Here is a 19,293-nt window from a genome sequence, read left to right as displayed (position 1 = left end):
TCCTCTGCTAAAGCACACTGTCATCTTCAAGATGATATGGACACAGTCCCAATGCTCATATCCTCTACAAAAGCACACCATCATCTTCATGATGATATGGACACAATCCCAATGCTCATGTCCTCTACTAAAGCACACCGTCATCTCATGATGATATGGACACAGTCCCAATGCTCATATCCTCTACCAAAGCACACCGTCATCTTCATGATGATATGGACACAGTCCCAACGCTCATGTCCTCTACTAAAGCACACCGTCATCTCATGATGATATGGACACAGTCCCAATGCCCATGTCCTCTACTAAAGCACACCGTCATCTTCATGATGATATGGACACAGTCCCAATGCTCATGTCCTCTACTAAAGCACACTGTCATCTTCGTGATGATATGGACACAATCCTAACGCTCATGTCCTCTACTAAAGCACACTGTCATATTCATGGTGACATGGACACAGTCCCAACACTCATGTCCTCTACCAAAGCACACCGTCATCTTCGTGATGATATGGACACAGTCCCAACTCTTATGTCTTCTACTAAAGCACACTGTCATCTTCATGATGATATGGACACAATCCCAACACTCATGTCCTCTACCAAAGTACACATCAACTTCATGATATAGGCACAGTCCCAACTCTCAGGTCTTCTACTAAAGTACACTGTCATCTTCATGGTGATATGGACACAGTCCCAACACTCATGTCCTCTGCTAAAGCACACCATCGTCTTCATGATGACATGGACACATTCCCAACACTGATGTCCTCTGCTAAAGCACACCGTCATCTTCATGATATGGACACAGTCCCAACACTCATGTCCTCTACTAAAGCACCCTGCCGTCTTCATGATGATATGGACACAATCCCAATGCCCATGTTCTCTGCCAAAGTACACATCAACTTCATGATATGGACACAGTCCCAACTCTCATGTCCTCTACCAATGCACACCGTCATTTTCATGATGATATGGATACAATCCCAATGCTCATGTCCTGTACAAAAGCACACCGTCATCTTCATGATGATATAGACACAGTCCCAATGCACATGTCTTCTACCAAAGCACACTGTCATCTTCATGATGATATGGACACAATCCCAACACTCATGTCCTCTACCAAAGTACACATCAACTTCATGATATGGACACAGTCCCAACTCTCAGATCTTCTACTAAAGTACACTGTCATCTTCATGATGATATGGACACAGTCCCAATGCTCATGTCCTCTACCAAAGTACACATCAACTTCATGATATGGACACAGTCCCAACTCTCAGGTCTTCTACTAAAGTACACTGTCTTCTTCATGATGATATGGACACAGTCCCAACACTCATGTCCTCTACTAAAGCACACCGTCATCTTCGTGATGATATGGACACAGTCCCAACTCTCATATCCTCTTCTAAAGCACACTGTCATCTTCATGATTTTATGGACACAGTCCCAACACTCATGTCCTCTTCTAAAGCACACCATCATCTTCATGATGATATGGACACAGTCACAACATTCTTGTCCTCTTCTAAATACACTGTCATCTTTGATGATATGAACACAGTTCCAACACTCATGTCCTCTATTAAAGCTCACCGCCATCTTCGTGATATGGACACAGTCCTAGTGCTCATGTCCTCCACTAAAACACACCGCCGTCTTATGGACACAGTCCCAAAACTCATTTCTCTCTCTCCCCCTATGACATGTCATCATGAGTGTTAAGCTTATCATGGTGGTAAATTCATGGCACAGCAGGCAGCTGGGGTATTAACACAACCAGCTCACATATTCACACATTCTTCAGCACAGAGGTAATAAGAGTGAGCAGGCTCTGCACACACAGTAGGCTAGGCTAATAACCTCAATGTGCACCCCAGAAACACAGCTTCTTCATCAATGACCTCCGCCTACAGGTTCCACAAACGGGACAATGAGGAAGATCAATCACAAATACTCAAGAGAGGCTGCACAGATAGGTAAGTTGTTAAGGTACTTGCCTGCAATTCCTAGCAACCCAGGTTTGATTCCCCAGTGCCCTCATGAAGCCAGATGCATAAGGTGGTACATTCTCCTGGAGTGCATTTGCAGCAACTGCAGACTCTGGTATGCCCATTCCTCACCCCTCCCTCTATCTTTGTCCCTTTTTTCTCTATGTCTCCTTGCTTGAATATAGATACAATAAAAATAAATTTTAAAAAATCACAAAAAAACAAGCACTTGCTGCTAACGAGGATATGTGCATTTAAACTATCATGGAGCCTCCGCATTAAAATATTCTTAGCAAAGATATAAAACCTTGATGTTTATTTGCTCCATAAGGCATAATTAAGGGCCATGCAGGGCAAGTGAACTACACAATGGCTTCAGGTGAAGCCACCAAAAATCCTTATTCCATCCTCCTAACAGTGGACTATCCAGGCAGTTATCAAGATTGTTTATTTAGAGTAGGTGCTAAAAATATAGTGGATAGTCTTGAACTTTGGGGTAGTTTCTTTAACATTTGCAACTTTGTTTCTTATTGGCTTGATAATCTCAGAAATACTGTTCAACCTCCGAAAACTTCAGAATAAAGGTTTTTGGGTCACCATAGGACTGATGTACTTACCTGTGCTCTGTGGAAAGTAAAAACTGTACACCTTTACTTGGGAACATTGATATCTGATCATTCAGGAATTATTAAGGAAAAATCCTAAGACAAGATACCAGTGCCTTTGATATACAAAGATTTCTGTAGGTCTGTCAATGAGATGATCAATAATTTCAGCTATTTCAGTCAACAATCATATTTCTAAGCATGTCTTTGTTCAAGTTAGAAAAATGATTCTGAACTGTGTGTAGATGATGCCCACCAGAAACCCCAGCACTAGTGAGGCTGAGGCAGTAGGGTTCCAAGGAGGAGGCCAGCCTTGGCTACTTGAGACCCAAATCTAAAAACAAAAAGACTTTTAGTAATATGTCTTTAATATTTATGACAAAACTATATTTTGCTTCAGTAAATCTGAGCAGCATTAGTCTCATAATTTCTGTGGCAAAATAAATCTCCCTTCTACATTTACAAGAAAAATTTCTTTATTTTTTTACTGGGATAGTAGCATATTACTGAAATAATTTGCTCTACATGCTATAGTTAATTATTTCCAAATTGTTGCTATGAAATGAAAAACTTTATTTACACCTTTAATTCTAGAATTTGGGAGGCAAATGTAAGGGATCACTGTGAGTTTGAGGATACCCTGAAACTACATACTGAATTTCAGATCAGCCTTGGCTAGAGGGAAACCCTGTCTCAGAACACCAAAAAAAGAAAAGAAAAGCCAAAAAATATTACTTGATATGTGTGCCAAGTTATTTTTGTTATTGTTAGTTTGCATGAATATCTTTATTTTTCAAGTCCCTTCAAAAACTTTTAATTGTACTAAAGCATATATACCTTTTCTGATTAATAAAATAATTCAAACCCCACTCTTAAGAAATAAAAAGTAATTCTAGTTTGTTCATATAAGAAAACACATTTTAATTTACTTGTAATTACTATTATATAAGTAATCATGCATCATGTATGACAATTCGAACCCATAGTGTATGGTACTTTTGAATGTTATGATAAATCATTATATAACAATTTATAATGTTATTTTATATTATACTGAAATTACTACATTGTAACTGTAAGACCTTATAATAACATAATAATAATACCATCAATTAATATATAAAGTATTAAAATGTTATTATAAGAAACATTACAATGGCAATTATAGGAGACATCATAGAATAATAACAATAATAACAATAAGGCCATTGTAGATTTAAAATTGTCCACTTATAAATTATGTTTGACTCTATTAATTCCAATATACCTTAACAGAAAAGAGGTTTCATAGAGAAAGATAGTGCCTGGTAGATCCTCCCCTTTCTTTCATTTTCCTCAGTCATAAATAACCTATCTCATTATACCTGATTTAACAAACCTATTATATCATTGACTTCCAGTGAAATTTTGTCCCAAAAATGTTTTTGTTTTATTAAATTTTATTTCAGAAGCATCACAAATGCATAAGCTTTAATTAGATAATTAAAAGCTATTTCTTCACAGAAGCATAACTACTGAATTTGCCTTTCCTTTACAAAATGTGTATGCTCATATTAGAGGGAGGAAGTAGCATACAGACTTGCATTTTTCCTTCAAGTGGTATGGTATATTTCTTGTCATCAAAAACTGATGTCATTGGCATTTACATGCTGAAATTGATCACTTGTACAGGTTAAGAGTGGCTTCACCTTTCCTTTCAAATGACTCTCTGTGATCGTGGGAAGAGCTGGTATCCAAAGACTGAAGCCACCCAACAAGCTCCAGCAGTTTTACAGCTGAAAACTTACATTTTGTCATTCACATTTAGCATCCGTTCCTCTCTTCTCAGCTCCTCCCTGGCCAGCTGTAAGTGGTTGATAGGTTCTGCCACCCTCAGCGTTGGCTCCAGCGGTTTGTAGCGCTGCTCCAGGACTTCATTGATGTCCCAGAAGGGACCCTGGCCAGACAGGAGAGACACAAATTCCATCATGGGCAAATTTTGACATGTTACTAAACACTATGGGTAGGGAGCTTCTACAAGGTACAGCAAGTTTACTAAATTAATTTCATTTGTTTGTTGTTTTATTTATTTATTTGCAAGCACAGAGAGACAGAAGGAGACAGAGAGAATGGGCACTCTAGGACCTCTAGCCATTGCAAACAAACTCCAGATATATGTGCCATCTTGTGCATCTGGCTTTACGTAGGTACTGGAGAATCAAACCCAGGTCATCACGCTTTCCAGGCAAAGACTTTAACCACTAGGCCATTTCTCCAACCCTAAGTTATTTTTTAAAACATTATTTATCTCTGAGTTAGAAAACACAAGAATATAAAAAACAAGAATATCACTTATGTTCTAGAAATATGCTCTTAAGTATTGCCTTATTTTCTAACTTTGAAGGCACAGTTCTTCAGCTAAGACTAATTATGATTATTGTACCTTTGTGTAAGTGGAAACATGGGTGAGAAGTTATATGCATACTTTCTAAATGTGCACTTACACACAGACATAGGCATGTTTTTCATTAGATGAAAACTTTTATGTGACTGCTAAAGGTTATAGTTAATTCGTGATCCCCTAGACATAGAAACATCCTCTCTCTCTTTCTTTAAACTCATTTTAGGTTTTATTGGTTATGCTGAGTTCTGCTCAATGACTCTTGTACTAATGGCAATGACTTAGTCACACACATCACACCAGAGGAGCGTCTGCAGTGTGAAGACAACGGTGACGCACGGGAGGCCCAAGGCGCTGCCCGTGCGATTAGTGCTGTGTGCAGCACAGTAGGCAGAGCAGGCGGCCACGGCTCTGCTGTGTCCTTGCTGACGTGCTGCTCCCTGTCCCTCGCTTCACTAGTATTGTCCTAGAGGAGAGTCAAGCAAACTGGACAAACGTTTCTAATCATATTCCTTATTCTTAAAATCCCTTCTTTAAATAGGTTATCACTAACAAGACGCAGCTGGAGTTTCTGCAAGCACTGAGTAAAGACTGTGGGGCTAATAAAAAGAAATGATTCACGCCTCATTTATGTTCACTTATGTTTTACATTAATAGAAACCAATAATAGGAACCAGTTACCATAAAAGTCATGGACCGTAAATAACACAAATGGCAAGTAAGTATCATCTGTACTTCTCACAGCTGGACAGGGGGATTGCTATATTTGAAAGTAGTTAATGGACTTTTATTATAACTTTACTTTTTAAAGATACAGTATCATAGTTCCATGTCTGCTATTATGAAAACAAATTGTTAAGGTATATTATTTTTTTTTTCAAGGTAGGGTCTTACTCTAGCCCAGGCTGACCTGGAATTCACTAGGTAAACTCAGGGTGGCCTTGAACTCATGGTGATCCTCCTATGTCTGCCTCCTGAGTGCTGGGATTAAAGGCGTGTGTCACCATACCTGGCTATGGTATATTCTTGTTCTTTGTCAAATTCTATTGCTTAAGAACTAATATTTGGCTATATACCTATGAGTATAAATTATCTCTCTACATCTGTCTTCATTAGATGCAAAATGGAAAAACTTTCACAAAATTTCTCCCAAATTATGTAAGGTGTGATACTATTAGTGTGCCACTTAGAATAGAATAAGTAGTTCAAATGGTAGCAAAGTATTGTCACTGAAAGTAGCAACTAGTTCAAGAAGAGAATAAAAGGGATTTTGGGAAATAGTAGCATCAAAGAAATAAGTTAATCATTGAAAGCGATGACTTTGAAGATGTCAGGACACAAATGGACTTATGGTCACCTCAGCATCCAAACTTCCAATATTTGTTGTCTAAAGATACCTGCATCAAACATAAGATATATCCTATAATTCTTTAATGGAAGCTACTAGTTCCATTGAGACCAGGAAATAAACAGATGGAGCCTTAGGCATCAACTTAAGAAGAATAAAGTCTATCCTTTGAGTTTCTTATGAAACCTTTCTGTGATCATCTCCCTGGGTCTTTCATTTGTGGTTCGCATATTTTTATCTTGTTGTCTTGCCTTTGAGCTCAATTGTAATCCACATTTATTAGTGAAAATGACATATCTGCCATGTGCCTTTCTTGCCAAAGTGTTATTTTGCCTTTCAGATCTCAGGCCATCCCTGTCCCAATCATGCCTGAAGTGTCATGGATCCCAGGTTCTAGAAATAACTTCAAACTCATTGTTTTCATTTCTAACCACCAACCCACATGTACAAAGTCTTCCTAGACTCTTAGCTAGAACTTTACAGTGTTTTAACCCTTATCTCTACCACATCTTGGTTATAAAAGTTAAATAAATATATGTATGCTTTAATATACTTTAAACACTACATGTTAGTTTATATTTATCTTGCATTTTAAAGATTTTAAAGCTTAAGTAATAATGTACATACTTTAAAATCTAGAATTATTCTATACATTCATGAAATCACCCATGAAGTGTAGATACTCTGTCCAAATATTGGCATTTGAGGGGCTGGGGAGATTGCTCAATGGTTAAAGATAAAGCTGTTGCCTTTGGTTCAATTCCACACCTACCCAGGTCAAGCTGGCTGGGCATTCTTTGTGGTAGCAAGAGATCCTGGTGTGTAAATAAATAAACAAATAAATAAATAAATATTGGTTTTGGTACAACTCTCAAATGTTCTCAATGATGAACAGACCTTTTTATTCCAATGTAACATATAGGAAATATAGTTTAGTCAAAGGACATAATGCAATGCCACTATGAAAAAATAAAAGGAAGGTGGAAAGGAAAATGGAAGGACAGAAGGAGAGAAACAGGAATTAAAAGAGGTAGAAAGGAAGCAAAAGAGAAAAGTAAATTAAAGAACAAGATAAAAAAGAATGGAAAAGGAGAAGACATGATGGAAGCCAGGACATACCCAGAGAAGAAATAGGAACATGAGGTAAAGAAGGAAGGAGAAAGGGAAAGAAGAAAACGACAAAATTATAAAACAAAATAAGAGGGCTGGAGAGATGGCTTAGCGGTTAAGCGCTTGCCTGTGAAGCCTAAGGACCCCGGTTTGAGGCTCAACTCCCCAGGAGCCACATTAGCCAGATGCATAAGGGGACGCACGCATTTGGAGTTCGTCTACAGTGGCTGGAGGCCCTGGTGCACCCATTCTCTCTCTCTCTACCTTCCTCTTTTGCTGTCTGTCACTCTCAGATAAATAAATAAAAATAATCAACAAAAAAATTTAAAAAAAACAAAATAAGAGAAGAAAGGAATAGTAGGTAGAAGAAAATTATATATATATGCATGTTTAGTTGAGATCATTTTGTGTTTTGCTATATATTATAATTGAGAAGTATATGTACATAAACATATTGCATATATATAATAATATCTGTTTATAAATTCCTCTGATTGGGGCATGATGGTGCATGCCTGTAATCCCACTACATGCAGGCTGAGACAAGAGTATTTCCTTGAGTTTGAGGCCTGCCTGGGGTTACTCTGTTTTTTTTTCTTTTCTTGTTTATTTTTTATTTATTTTTTTTTTTTTAGCAATACTCTCCCTCAAAAACTAAAAAGCTTTTATAAATTGCTCTGTATCTTTATATATTCTCCAAGTAAATGCATATGTTACTCTTCTTTACTACATATTCATATCCAGCAATTTTCCATATGGATATATATGAATATTTATCATTTATATGTATTTTAATATAAGTATATTTCAAAATAACTCTTAGATTTAAATCTAGGCATTCCTTATATACTAGACATATTTATACACATATACCTTTGCAAATAGAATAGTTGAAGGGAATACGGTGTATGGAATAAAAATGCTTATATTCAGGCTGTGTTGAGAAAGTGTAGTTATAATGGTCAAGAAGGAATACAAAAAATAGAGAGGAATCCTACTGTATTTTTAAAGCATGCTTAAAGCAAACAGCTAAGAAAGCATGAAAAGATTACATATCACTTATGAAATAACATTACATGATAAATGTTTAACACTGAGAATATTGTACATTGTGTCAGTGTGGTTCAGCTGTCTTCCCAGGTATTTCCAACTTATTTACTAGCGCTATGCTTTCTGCTCTGGATTTGAAAATTCTTGCTCAGAGTCATGTCTTGCAACACTTTTCCCCAGCTGTTGGCACTGTTTTAGGAAGTTATAGAGAATTTGGGAGTTGGGACCATGATAGAGGAAGTGATTCACCAGGGCGTGGGCTTTGAAGCTTATATCCCAGTTCCACTTTCTGTCTTGTCTCTGCTTTCTGGTCTACCCAGATGCGAGCAAGCAGCTTCTTTTTCCTACTGTCACAGCCGTGATCTACTCCTCCTGCATGTCTTTTCTGCCATGACAACTGTACAACTTTGAATTATGAAACACAATAAAGCACTTATTGTTTGGCATTTGGTCACAGCAATAAGATAATCATGCAATTTTCACATTTCCTACAAAGTTATGTGCAATAGCAATAATCTTTTCTATATAAACTACTTTGTCTGAAGTATTTTGTTACAGCATCAGAAAGCAGATTAATATAGCTTGTCACTGAATTCTAGAATTATCAACCTCTACATGCAAATTGGATAACTGATCTCTTTGAAAGTAATTCATAATCCTAAAGAATCCAAAAGAAATCCAAAAGAAATGTTTGTTTACTTCTTTGGTATGCACCTTTAAAGTAACGTACTTATTTTCTTAAAGTTATATTTTCATAAGAAATGTTTTTCTCATAAAGAAAATTAAAGAAAACATTACTTTTAACCATAAGATACCACAAAGAAAGTAAAAAAAATGATACCCATATTATGGGAAAAAATATGCACAAATCATATATCAACAATGGACAGGAGACTTGATGGACATTTTTTTGAAAGAACATACACAAATGAACAATGAGAATTCTCAGCATGACTGCTCAAAACCCACAAGGGGATGGATGCCATCTCACAGCCATCAGGATGACGATTATATGTAAATAGGAAGAAAATTAGGGAACAACAGATACTGGAAGTAATGTGGAAAAATTGCAACCCCAGATACTGTTGAAAAGAAAGGAAAATGTGACAACTACTGCAGACATTCCTCAAATGTTAAAAAGCAGCAGATAGCTGTGTGGCCCATGCCTATAATTCCAGCCCTCAGGAACCCGAGGCAGGATGTTCCTGAGTTCAAACCCAGCCTGGGCTATGTAGTGATACTTGTCTTGAAAAAGAAAAAAAAAATTAAAAACAAAATCATCACATGCTTTGGCAATTCACCATCTGAGTAAATAAAGCAAATGATGATGAAGAGATAGTTGTCTACTCTAGTGCACAGCAACCTTACTCAAATGGTGAAGACACTTCTGCATTCAAAGTGCCTTCTGAGTAATAAATGGATAAACAATGTGGTATGTACATATGACAAAATTCATCCTTCAACAGGAATGAAAATCTGACATCATGTGGTGCATAGATGAATCTTAAGGACCCCGTGTTAAGTGAGGAGGCCGTGGCAGGATGCGGGAAACGGAAACGGAGAGTTGTGTACAGGGTACAGAGCACGAGGCCCGTAGGACGATGAGTGCTGTGGGGGGGATGGTCATGGGTAACAGTGGCCCTCAGCAACACGCGCAACACTGCTCAAGTACACTCTTACGATAGTGAAGACAGGAGAGACACAGATGGCTAAGTGGTTAAGGTACTTGCCTGAAAAGCCCAGCAACCCTGGTTCAGTTCCGCAGGACCCCTATAAGGTCAGATGCACAATGTGGCACATACATCTGGAGTCTGCAGCAGCTGGAGGCTTTGGCATGCTAATTCTCTCTGTCTGTCTGTATTCTCTATATCTCTGGTTGCAAATAAATAAAAAAAAAAAACTATTTTTAAACAATGAAGATTGAACCAGTCATGCGGTTTCATGCTGATAATCCCAGTACTGGGGAGTCTGTGGTAGGAGGTATCACCATAAGTTTGAGGCCAACCTGGGCTACAGAGTGAGTTCCACATCATCCTCGGCTAGGCTGAGACCCTGCCTCAAAAAATAGTGAGTATAGTAAGTGCTGTAGTATTTCTACCAAAATAAGAAGCTGGGGGAAAGAGAAGCACGGTGACAGAAACCCTGTGGGAATATTCGTTCAGTACCTGACACTGCTTCCTATCAATAGGTGGCAGGCTTGTGCTCTGAGGAAAGGACCTGGCACTGGTGCAGGCCAGCCAGTTGGTCAGGCTTCTGGTGTGCTTCTGGGCCTTAGGAGTTGGGTGGGGCTTTAAAATCTTTACTTTCTTCAGCTGCAGCTCCCATGGATCTGGCTCTTTTCTGAATGGCGAGTTGTATACACCTGGAATCTAAGGAAGAGAGACTTTAATTTATTACCTTCCATTTTCATATAAAAAGAAGATAAGATTGTACCATGAACATGGTACAGTAAGGAATATATTAAATTAGAACTCTGGTTCTTAATCAGAGGTGGACTTCAGATTCCCCTCAGGAGACTATACAAAACACTGTCACTTCCTATCCATGCTAGACCAACAATTTTAGCATCTTTCAGGACTAAACAATCAACACATATATCTTTATGCCCCAGCACTTGGGAGGTAGAGGTAGGAGGATCACTATGAGTTCAAGGCCAGCCTGAGACTATATAGTGAATTCTAGGTCATCCTGGGCTAAAGTGAGACCCAATGTCAACATCCGCCAAAAGAAAAACCCTAAAATTGTATTTAAGAAAAAATAACACAGGAGACTTTAAACTATCCATTTTGAGTTCTACCAGTTATGAAGTATATTTGACCATATCTGCAGGTGATATCTTCATTTTCAGAAAGTTAAATGTGCAGTGTTTGAATTTGTTTTTGGTGTAAAGTATCTACTCAATAAATAGTTGGTTATTTGGAATATTAATTGTTACACATCCAAATGATAACTGCTTTAAGCCTGGTGCTTCCGCATCAGTGACATCACACGAACAGGGCATACTATTATCTCTCCAGACCAATGGCTCTGTACTGTCCTGACACCTAGCAGCCGTATGACATCCCAACAACACATTGGGTTATTATCTCTCCCGATCACAGGCTTGCTTACTGTCACTTAGCTGATCTCTCACTGAATTTGTCACACTGCACACCAGAGACAAGACTCACCTGAGCTCAGCACCTGCCATGGAGCTTCCATGGAGACAAGGAGACAAGGGTTAAATTCAGGTTTTAGACATTCATTTTCTAAGTCCTGAGGCTCTCTGAGTCCACAAACTGCATAGAGCCACACTTTGGTAGCCATGTTTGGATGACATTTGATTTCCAAAGAGCCATCTACTTGTGTATGTGTCAATATCCTATGTGTGAATATACACAAAATAAGCCAGGTTATGTTATAATGGGTAGGATCACTTGTTTGCGAGTTCTGTAGACATTCTGAACTACATAAAGGATGTATTAAGTGTATCTTTTCTTCCAAAAATATGCTTCTCTTTTATATCATCATCTGATGCATAAGTGTTTCTGGTTCTTATATTCACCTCAAGGGATCAGCAGTTCCAATGTATTTACATGAATGAGGAGAACTGTCCTTGCAAAACTACCTAAAACTGTATGTTTCCAGCCAACACTTAAATGTTAGCCACCGTCAATCATAAACTGAGGCTGCACTTATTGTCTAAACTAATGCTTCCTTTATAAGTTGGGGGTATCTCTCTTACACTCAGCACATTATTTCAGAATTATCTTCACATGTTCCAGTCTTCCACCAACAAGCACGCAGTATGTAGGACTTGGTGCAAGCACAAGGCCTGATGTAGTAATGGGCATATGCTACACACAGAGAATTTGAAACCCTCCTCTAGAATAACAGCAATCCTCATCAAAGCCATGAAACCATCGGCCTGCTTCCAGCTTTGCAAATTCACACGAGTATCTTAGTGAGACATTTCAGATTCACTTCAAAGTATCACTGACTGTTTACAAGGAATCTATAGATTAGACCCCTTTTCTTAACACATCAGTTTCAACTTACTTTTAAATGCAATTGTGATCTAGAAATAATAAATTACCATAGGCCCCTTTGTATCACCTCTAACACAAGTTTCTCTACTTTATTTTTATTTACTGAGAGATGTGTGAGAGAAACACACACACACACACACACACACACACACACACAGAATAGATGCTCCAGGGCTTTCAGCCACTGTAAATGAACTCCAAACACATGTGCCCCATTGTGGTGCAACATTGTGCACCTGCGTCACTATGCACCTGGCTATGTGGGACCTGAAGATTCGAATATGAGTTCTTAGGCTTCACAGGCAAGGGTCTTAACCACTAAGCCATCTCTCCAGCCCTGTTTCTCTACTTTATAATTGAGAAATAAATGCTACTGCATACTAAAATGTTAATGTGAATGTATTGATATGTCTAAATATTTTTGAATGGGTTCTTCTTTAACATTTATTCCTTAATACAAGTGATAAACTAAAAGTTAACAAGACAATTACATAAAGTATTTTAATGCCATGTTTATCACTATTATAAAAAGTGTAGACAAACTAGTTACACAAATTAAACAAACACGAGTGAAAGAATGTGTGTACATGTATATTTACAATAGCTTTTTGTAGACATTCATATCTGAGTAGGATGTAATTGGAAAGATGGTATACGGGTGCTTTTCTAATATGATAATGTACTGATTATGATTAAAAAAACAAACACTGTATTAATAATACTATTGTGGCCTAAGATCACTACATCACATGATATGTGAAAAAGTTACAGAAAAGTGCCATTTTGGTTGGTGATGTTCTTAATAATTGAAATCTATTAATTTATTACCATATTTTCCACAACTGTACAGATCAAAATTATAAAATACATATAACTAAAGATTGTAACTTATCATTGAAACTGTCCGTCTGCCTGAATAACTGCTAGCGTCTATATTACCTTTGCCCCATTAGCAATCTTGATCCCCTTCCACATTTGCACGTACATGTGTACAGAGGCTAGATGGGAAATGCAAATGGAGTAGTAGACATGATAGCTTCCTTAAATTATATTTTTCAACCTATATAGAGGCCTCCTCATGTGTATTCTTTTTGCAATTTAAATCAAATGTAGATAGAAAAATATATTTTAATTGAATTTCAAATGTATCATTTAAAATCTTCAAGGTGTCAGTATTTGAAGAATTAATACCTTAGCTAACTTACTTTAGTAAAAACAATCCACCCTCTTGCTGTTCCCACAGAAGGCCCATACCCTATTGATTACCACAGTAATAATTTAATTATTATTTCATTAAGCAAATGAGACAACCCTAACTTACAACACTGTCTCAATCCACAATCCATAATTTGTAAGCCACTTACAGAAAACAGCTCATTGTTGGTTTTTTTTTTTTTAATGACTCTGAGTCACAAAAGGCTAAGATACCCCCAAGGGACCGTGACATATTTTCCAGTTTTCACATTTTTCACAACTTAGGAGGGCTTCTGCCAAGCTAGCTTTGGGGACTTCATTTTCAGCAATAATTTTCTACAGTGACCAACACTATGGGGAAATCTGTGCTAACTGTTTGAAAAAAAAAGAAAAAGAAAAAGCCTACAACTGAGTTATTTGCAGTACTGTCATGCTAACATTCAACTCAGTGAGACCCAGGAAACCTCAGGAGGGACTCAGCTAATAGCTTCTCACTGACCTCCTGGCATCTGCCAGGGCTGCCGACTGCGGGCCCGCGGTGGAGATGCCGAATGAGGTGTGAAAGCTGATTTTTTTTTAAGGCTGTGATTCTGACTCGTCAAAAGGAGAGAAAAAAAAAAAAGGCAATGAGTTATATAATAGATATATATTTTTCTTGAAATTCTCCCTTCAAACCCTCCATCATGGGAACTTAAGCATGACCTAGAATATTAATTATGTCAGGTTGAGCAACGAGCAAATGTACCATTTGTTAGCCAGTCACCCTTAGCATTACATTAGTATTTTGAATTATTCCATATTTCTAACAATCTATCAGCAGGCTCTTTTATTCTCAGCTCTTATTCTGCTATATAAGTAATATGCAGGAAAATATATAAGCGTGTGCCTGATTTGAAAGCATGCGGACACTCTTGCTATGTGTGCAACGCCTACTTTATTGTTACACAGAGAATGTTTTCATGCTCATCTTCCACTCATGCACTGACCTTTACTTTGTATGTGCCTAGGGGCTGCTATGTTCTAATTTCTCTCTTCTCTTTTAAAACATACTTCTGAAAAACAGGGAGAATATGAAACATGATGTGTACCTTGTGATTCCCAATTCACAGTTTCATCATATAAGAAAGTCATTTGTAGGGTTTGGAAGGAGGCTGGTCTGAGAATGAAGACTGGTGAAGCAGGCAAGCCAGGCAGGAAATTTGAAGTTTCACTTTAGGAAATTGCAATTACACAGCTGGAGGCCCAGATTGATGCAAAAAGGGACAAAATTTAAAACTATTTCTGTGCTTCTTGATCTAATATTTGCGAACATAGTGAGTGCTAAGCACTTGTGACAGGAGTTTTGCTTACAATATGTTTGAGCACTAATTTCAGGCAAATATGCTTTTAAATAAGTCATTAAGCAAGGAGAGAAGAGTGGTAGGGATCCCAACTAACTAGAGAAGTCAGAGTAGGCCCAAGAACTGCGAAGGGAGTATTTGCTAGGGTCAGGATTGCTGAATCATCACTGCCCACACTCTTCATCATGATTAGCGGACATCAGGAGCTAGGGGACGTTCTGCATCCACACTATGCAAACAACAGCTCTACTGTTGGAGACAGCCACAGTTAACAGTCTGCATCCAGCATCTAAGACGGGATCCTGCATTGAAAGCCTCCTGCTCAGAGCTCACAGGAAGCATGGACATTTCTCAGCCAGCTACGGCAACTCTGGTCTACAATATACTTCATGAAAGAACCACACATGGAATTTGTCCAGGAGACATGGGATATTCAGAAAAACACTGGGAGTCATAAGGTATCTGGCACAGAACTTATCCAGATAGAGAAAGACTTTATTAAAAAAAAAAAAAAAAAAAAACATGGGCTGGAGAGATGGCGTAGCGGTTAAGCGCTTGCCTGTGAAGCCTAAGAACCCCGGTTCAAGGCTCGGTTCCCCAGGTCCCACGTTAGCCAGATGCACAAGGGGGCGCACGCGTCTGGAGTTCGTTTGCAGAGGCTGGAAGCCCTGGCGCGCCCATTGTCTCTCTCTCCCTCTACCTGTCTTTCTCTCTGTGTCTGTCACTCTCAAATAAATAAATAAATAAATATTTTTTTAAAAAATTGTTTATTAAAAAAAAAAAAAACCAACCTGTTACTAACTACAACTGCTGTGGTGATTTGATTCAGGTGTTCCCCATTAACTCAGGTGTTCTGAATGCTTGATCACCAGCTGGTGAAGATTTGGGAATTAATGCCTCCTGGAGGCAATGTATTGTTGGGGGAGGGGTTATAGGTGTTAAAGCCAGTTTCCCCTTGCCAGTGTTTGGCATACTCTCCTGTTGCTATTGGCCACCTTATGTTGGCCAGGGAGTGATGTCCACCCTCTGCTCATGCCATCATTTTCCCTGCCATTGTGGAGCTTCCCCTTGAGCCTTTAAGCCAAAATAAACCTCTTGTTCCAGAAGCTGCTCTTGGTTGGATGATTTCTTCCAGCAATGTGCACCGGACTGCAACAGTAAAGTGGTAGTGAGGAGTGGAGTTGCTGCTGGACACCTGACAGTGTGGCTCAGGCCTTTTGGAACTGCTTTTCTGTTTTTCTTTTTTTTTTTTATAAATGTTTTGGAGACTTTAAAATTTTTATTTATTTATTTGAGAGCAACAGACAGAGAGAGAAAGAGGCAGATAAGAGAGAGAGAGAGAGAAAGAGAATGGGCATGCCAGGACCTCCAGCCACTGTAAACAAACTCCAGATGCATGCGCCCCCTTGTCCATCTGGCTAACGTGGGTCCTGGGGAATTGAGCTTCGAACCTGGCTCCTTAGGCTACACAGGCAAGTGCTTAACTGCTAAGCCATTTCTCCAGCCCTGGAGCTGCTTTTCAAGAGAAATATGGAAGGATTTGATACCTTGGCCTAAGAGATGCCTGGCAGTGCTATAAGTACAGCTTGATGGACTATTGTGGTCAGAGTTGCAAGACCTGAATGCAGTAAGAACTATGGACTGTCAGGTTTGGCTTATGAGGGTAAGAAAGAGCTTTGCTTGGACTGGGATAGCAGTTTGTGTGAGAAGCTTGCTCTTATGCCCATGTTCTGAGAAGTTGTGCAGGGTTGCTTTGGGTAGAAATGAACTGGTATGAGCAGAAGGATATGACACAGGAAAAAATGAAATCTTTGGGCCTAAATTGCTGCCCACTCACCTGCAAATTGTTTGAGAGATTACAACATTGACATTGGGCCAGCTGACCTTCACTGGGGCAACAGGAAGAATGTAGACTCTTTAGAAGGGGCCTAAGTGCTCAAGAAGTGTCCTGTTCTTCAAAGTCTGCTTTATTCCCCTCTGGATTAACAAATTGACACCTTAACTGGTATTGTGGAATGTAAGAAATACAGGAGGGAGAGGGTCATTGAGTTTGCAACACAGTCTTGTGTTCTGAAATAGCCATGGGCAGTGTGAAGCAGGTTTGCTGGATGCCTGCATACAGACCCCATAGGGCCATGAGGATGAACCATGGATTGCAGTGGAGACCTAGTGAAGATGGTAGGACAACAAGATGGCTGCTAAGGAGCTGCCGGCTCCCGATGAAGTTTTCCAGGGCTGTGAGTAGCCTAACTGGAGTGGCGGAATTGGAATGCCAGAGACATGTTGCTAGTTAGAATTATCAGACTTGGAGATTTGTCACTGGCTAGAGTTGTTGGACTTGAAGCTACAGAGTTTGGTGTTTGCCCTGGTTGTTTTAAAATCTTGTATTGTTTGAGTATTTCTTTGCTATGCCCAGTGCCATCTTTTGCAGTGTGAATGTTTATTCTGTGCTATTATGCAGTGTTTTTTTTTTTTTGAGGTTATTTTTTGGTATTATGGTTCAGTTAAAAGATCTTGGACTCTGGGGATGTTTGAACATCATTAGGTTTGATAAAAAACTATGGGGACTTTTAAAGTTGGACTGAATTCATTGCATTTTACATCACAGATGGTTATCATTTTATGGGGGCCAGGGATGGAGTGTGGTGGTTTGATTCAGGAGTCCCCCATAAACGTAGGTGTTCTGAATGCTAGATCACCAGCTGGTGGAGATTTGGGAATTAGTGCCTCCTGGAGGCAGTGTGTTGTTGGGGGAGGGGTTATTGGTGTTATAATGAGTTTCCCCTTGCCAGTGTTTGGTACACTCTCCTGTTGCTATTGTCTACCTTATGTTGGCCAGGGGTTGATGTCCATCCTCTGTTCATGCCATCATTTTCCCCTGCTATCATGAAGCTTCCCCTTGAGCCTTTAAGCCAAAATAAGCCTCTTTTTCCCAGAAGTTGCAATGCAAACCTCACTACAACAACTACTTTCTACCTTTTATCTTTCACTTTAGTTAAAGGCTGGGGTAGTCGTAATAAAATTTCTAGTGATTAGAGAAATTTACTACCCTTACTTTCCTTTATAATAACTTGTTTTTAAAAGCATATTTGCTTAACTCTTAGAATTTAAACATATTTCAGACAGATATCCTCTCAGAACAGTCCAGTGCAATATTCACTGAGCTGGAGCTAGGAGAGAACTTGCCCAGCACGAAGCAGGCTCTAGGTCCTACCCCTAGCACCACCAACAGGAAACAAAAAAGGAAGAGAAAACTACAGAAGAGAGGGAATGCTAGTTTTCAGGAATAAATTTAGATAGGATATTCCATAATTCTAGCTAAATTTAACAAATATCAATCATCTATATATGTAAAAATTTCTTGGTAGGTCTAAGGTGGACACGGACTGAGGGAAGGACACTCCCATGGAGCCATTCTTAGAGGGGCTCGAATTAGAAACACCTTACTATGGCACAGTCTTCCAGACATAACAAGGCCATTACACTCAAAAGTTCACACCAGATGTGGTTGCCTGAACAAGATCTGCCCATGAAAGGATCAGTCAGCCTTCTGTTACAGATAGGGGAGGGGCTTGGGAGGCCTCTCTCCTCCCTAAAGAGCTAATGATAGTTAAAATGGTTGGTTGCCAATGGAGAGGAATCCTCCTCTTCCATGGCAGAGAGACTGTGACAGTAAGGGAGGATGATGTGGAGGCCATATGATCAAAATACAGCATGTGTGTGTATGTGTGTGTGTGTATAAATAGCACGTGAAAACATGGTTAGTGACTGTAACATTACCAGCCTCTTGTACATATGTTCTAGTAGCTGCTGCAGAAGAAGTACACAACAAGCTATTGCCATAGTCTGTTGATTGGCAATTGATTGGGGAAAATATCTGACTCACTCTGCAGCTCCGCAAGCTTGCCAACCTGACTTCAGCCCCCAGCACCCATATAACACCAGGTGCAAGGTGGCATATGGACCTGTAGTCCACCTGTACCTCTAGCAGTGGGAATCTGGCCCAGGAGAATAGTGAAGCCCTTGGCCAGCTAGACTGCCTTTTCTAGTAGCAACAAGAAGACAGACTGACTCAACAGCAGGGTGGAAAGGGAGGAATGACACTCTGAGGCATTCCTCCAACCTCACACTTGTATTGTGGACACATGCATACCCATGCATACATACACATATAAATAAAGAAGAATAAAGACGAGTAAATGTAAAGGAAAATGTGAAATCCAGAAAAA

The 19,293-nt window shown here is 39.1% G+C and overlaps 1 protein-coding gene across 1 annotated transcript in view; it reads right to left on the bottom strand.

Moving 5' to 3' along the window:
- Window positions 1-19,293, bottom strand: part of Spata17 (spermatogenesis associated 17) — a 201,843-nt gene that overhangs the window by 87,456 nt on the left and 95,094 nt on the right. The window contains exons 7-8 of the mRNA XM_045135438.1: window positions 10,668-10,871; window positions 4,402-4,550 (exon numbers count right to left, since the gene is read on the bottom strand). Coding sequence (XP_044991373.1) covers window positions 4,402-4,550; window positions 10,668-10,871 — 353 coding nt within the window. The remainder of the gene's footprint in view (window positions 1-4,401; window positions 4,551-10,667; window positions 10,872-19,293) is intronic.

This window comes from Jaculus jaculus, chromosome 1 (genome assembly GCF_020740685.1).
Source record: "Jaculus jaculus isolate mJacJac1 chromosome 1, mJacJac1.mat.Y.cur, whole genome shotgun sequence".
In the NCBI taxonomy this organism is placed as follows: Eukaryota; Metazoa; Chordata; class Mammalia; order Rodentia; family Dipodidae; genus Jaculus; species Jaculus jaculus.
The sequence above is the reverse complement of the archived record's forward strand: the minus strand, read 5'-3'. Positions and strand labels throughout refer to the sequence as shown.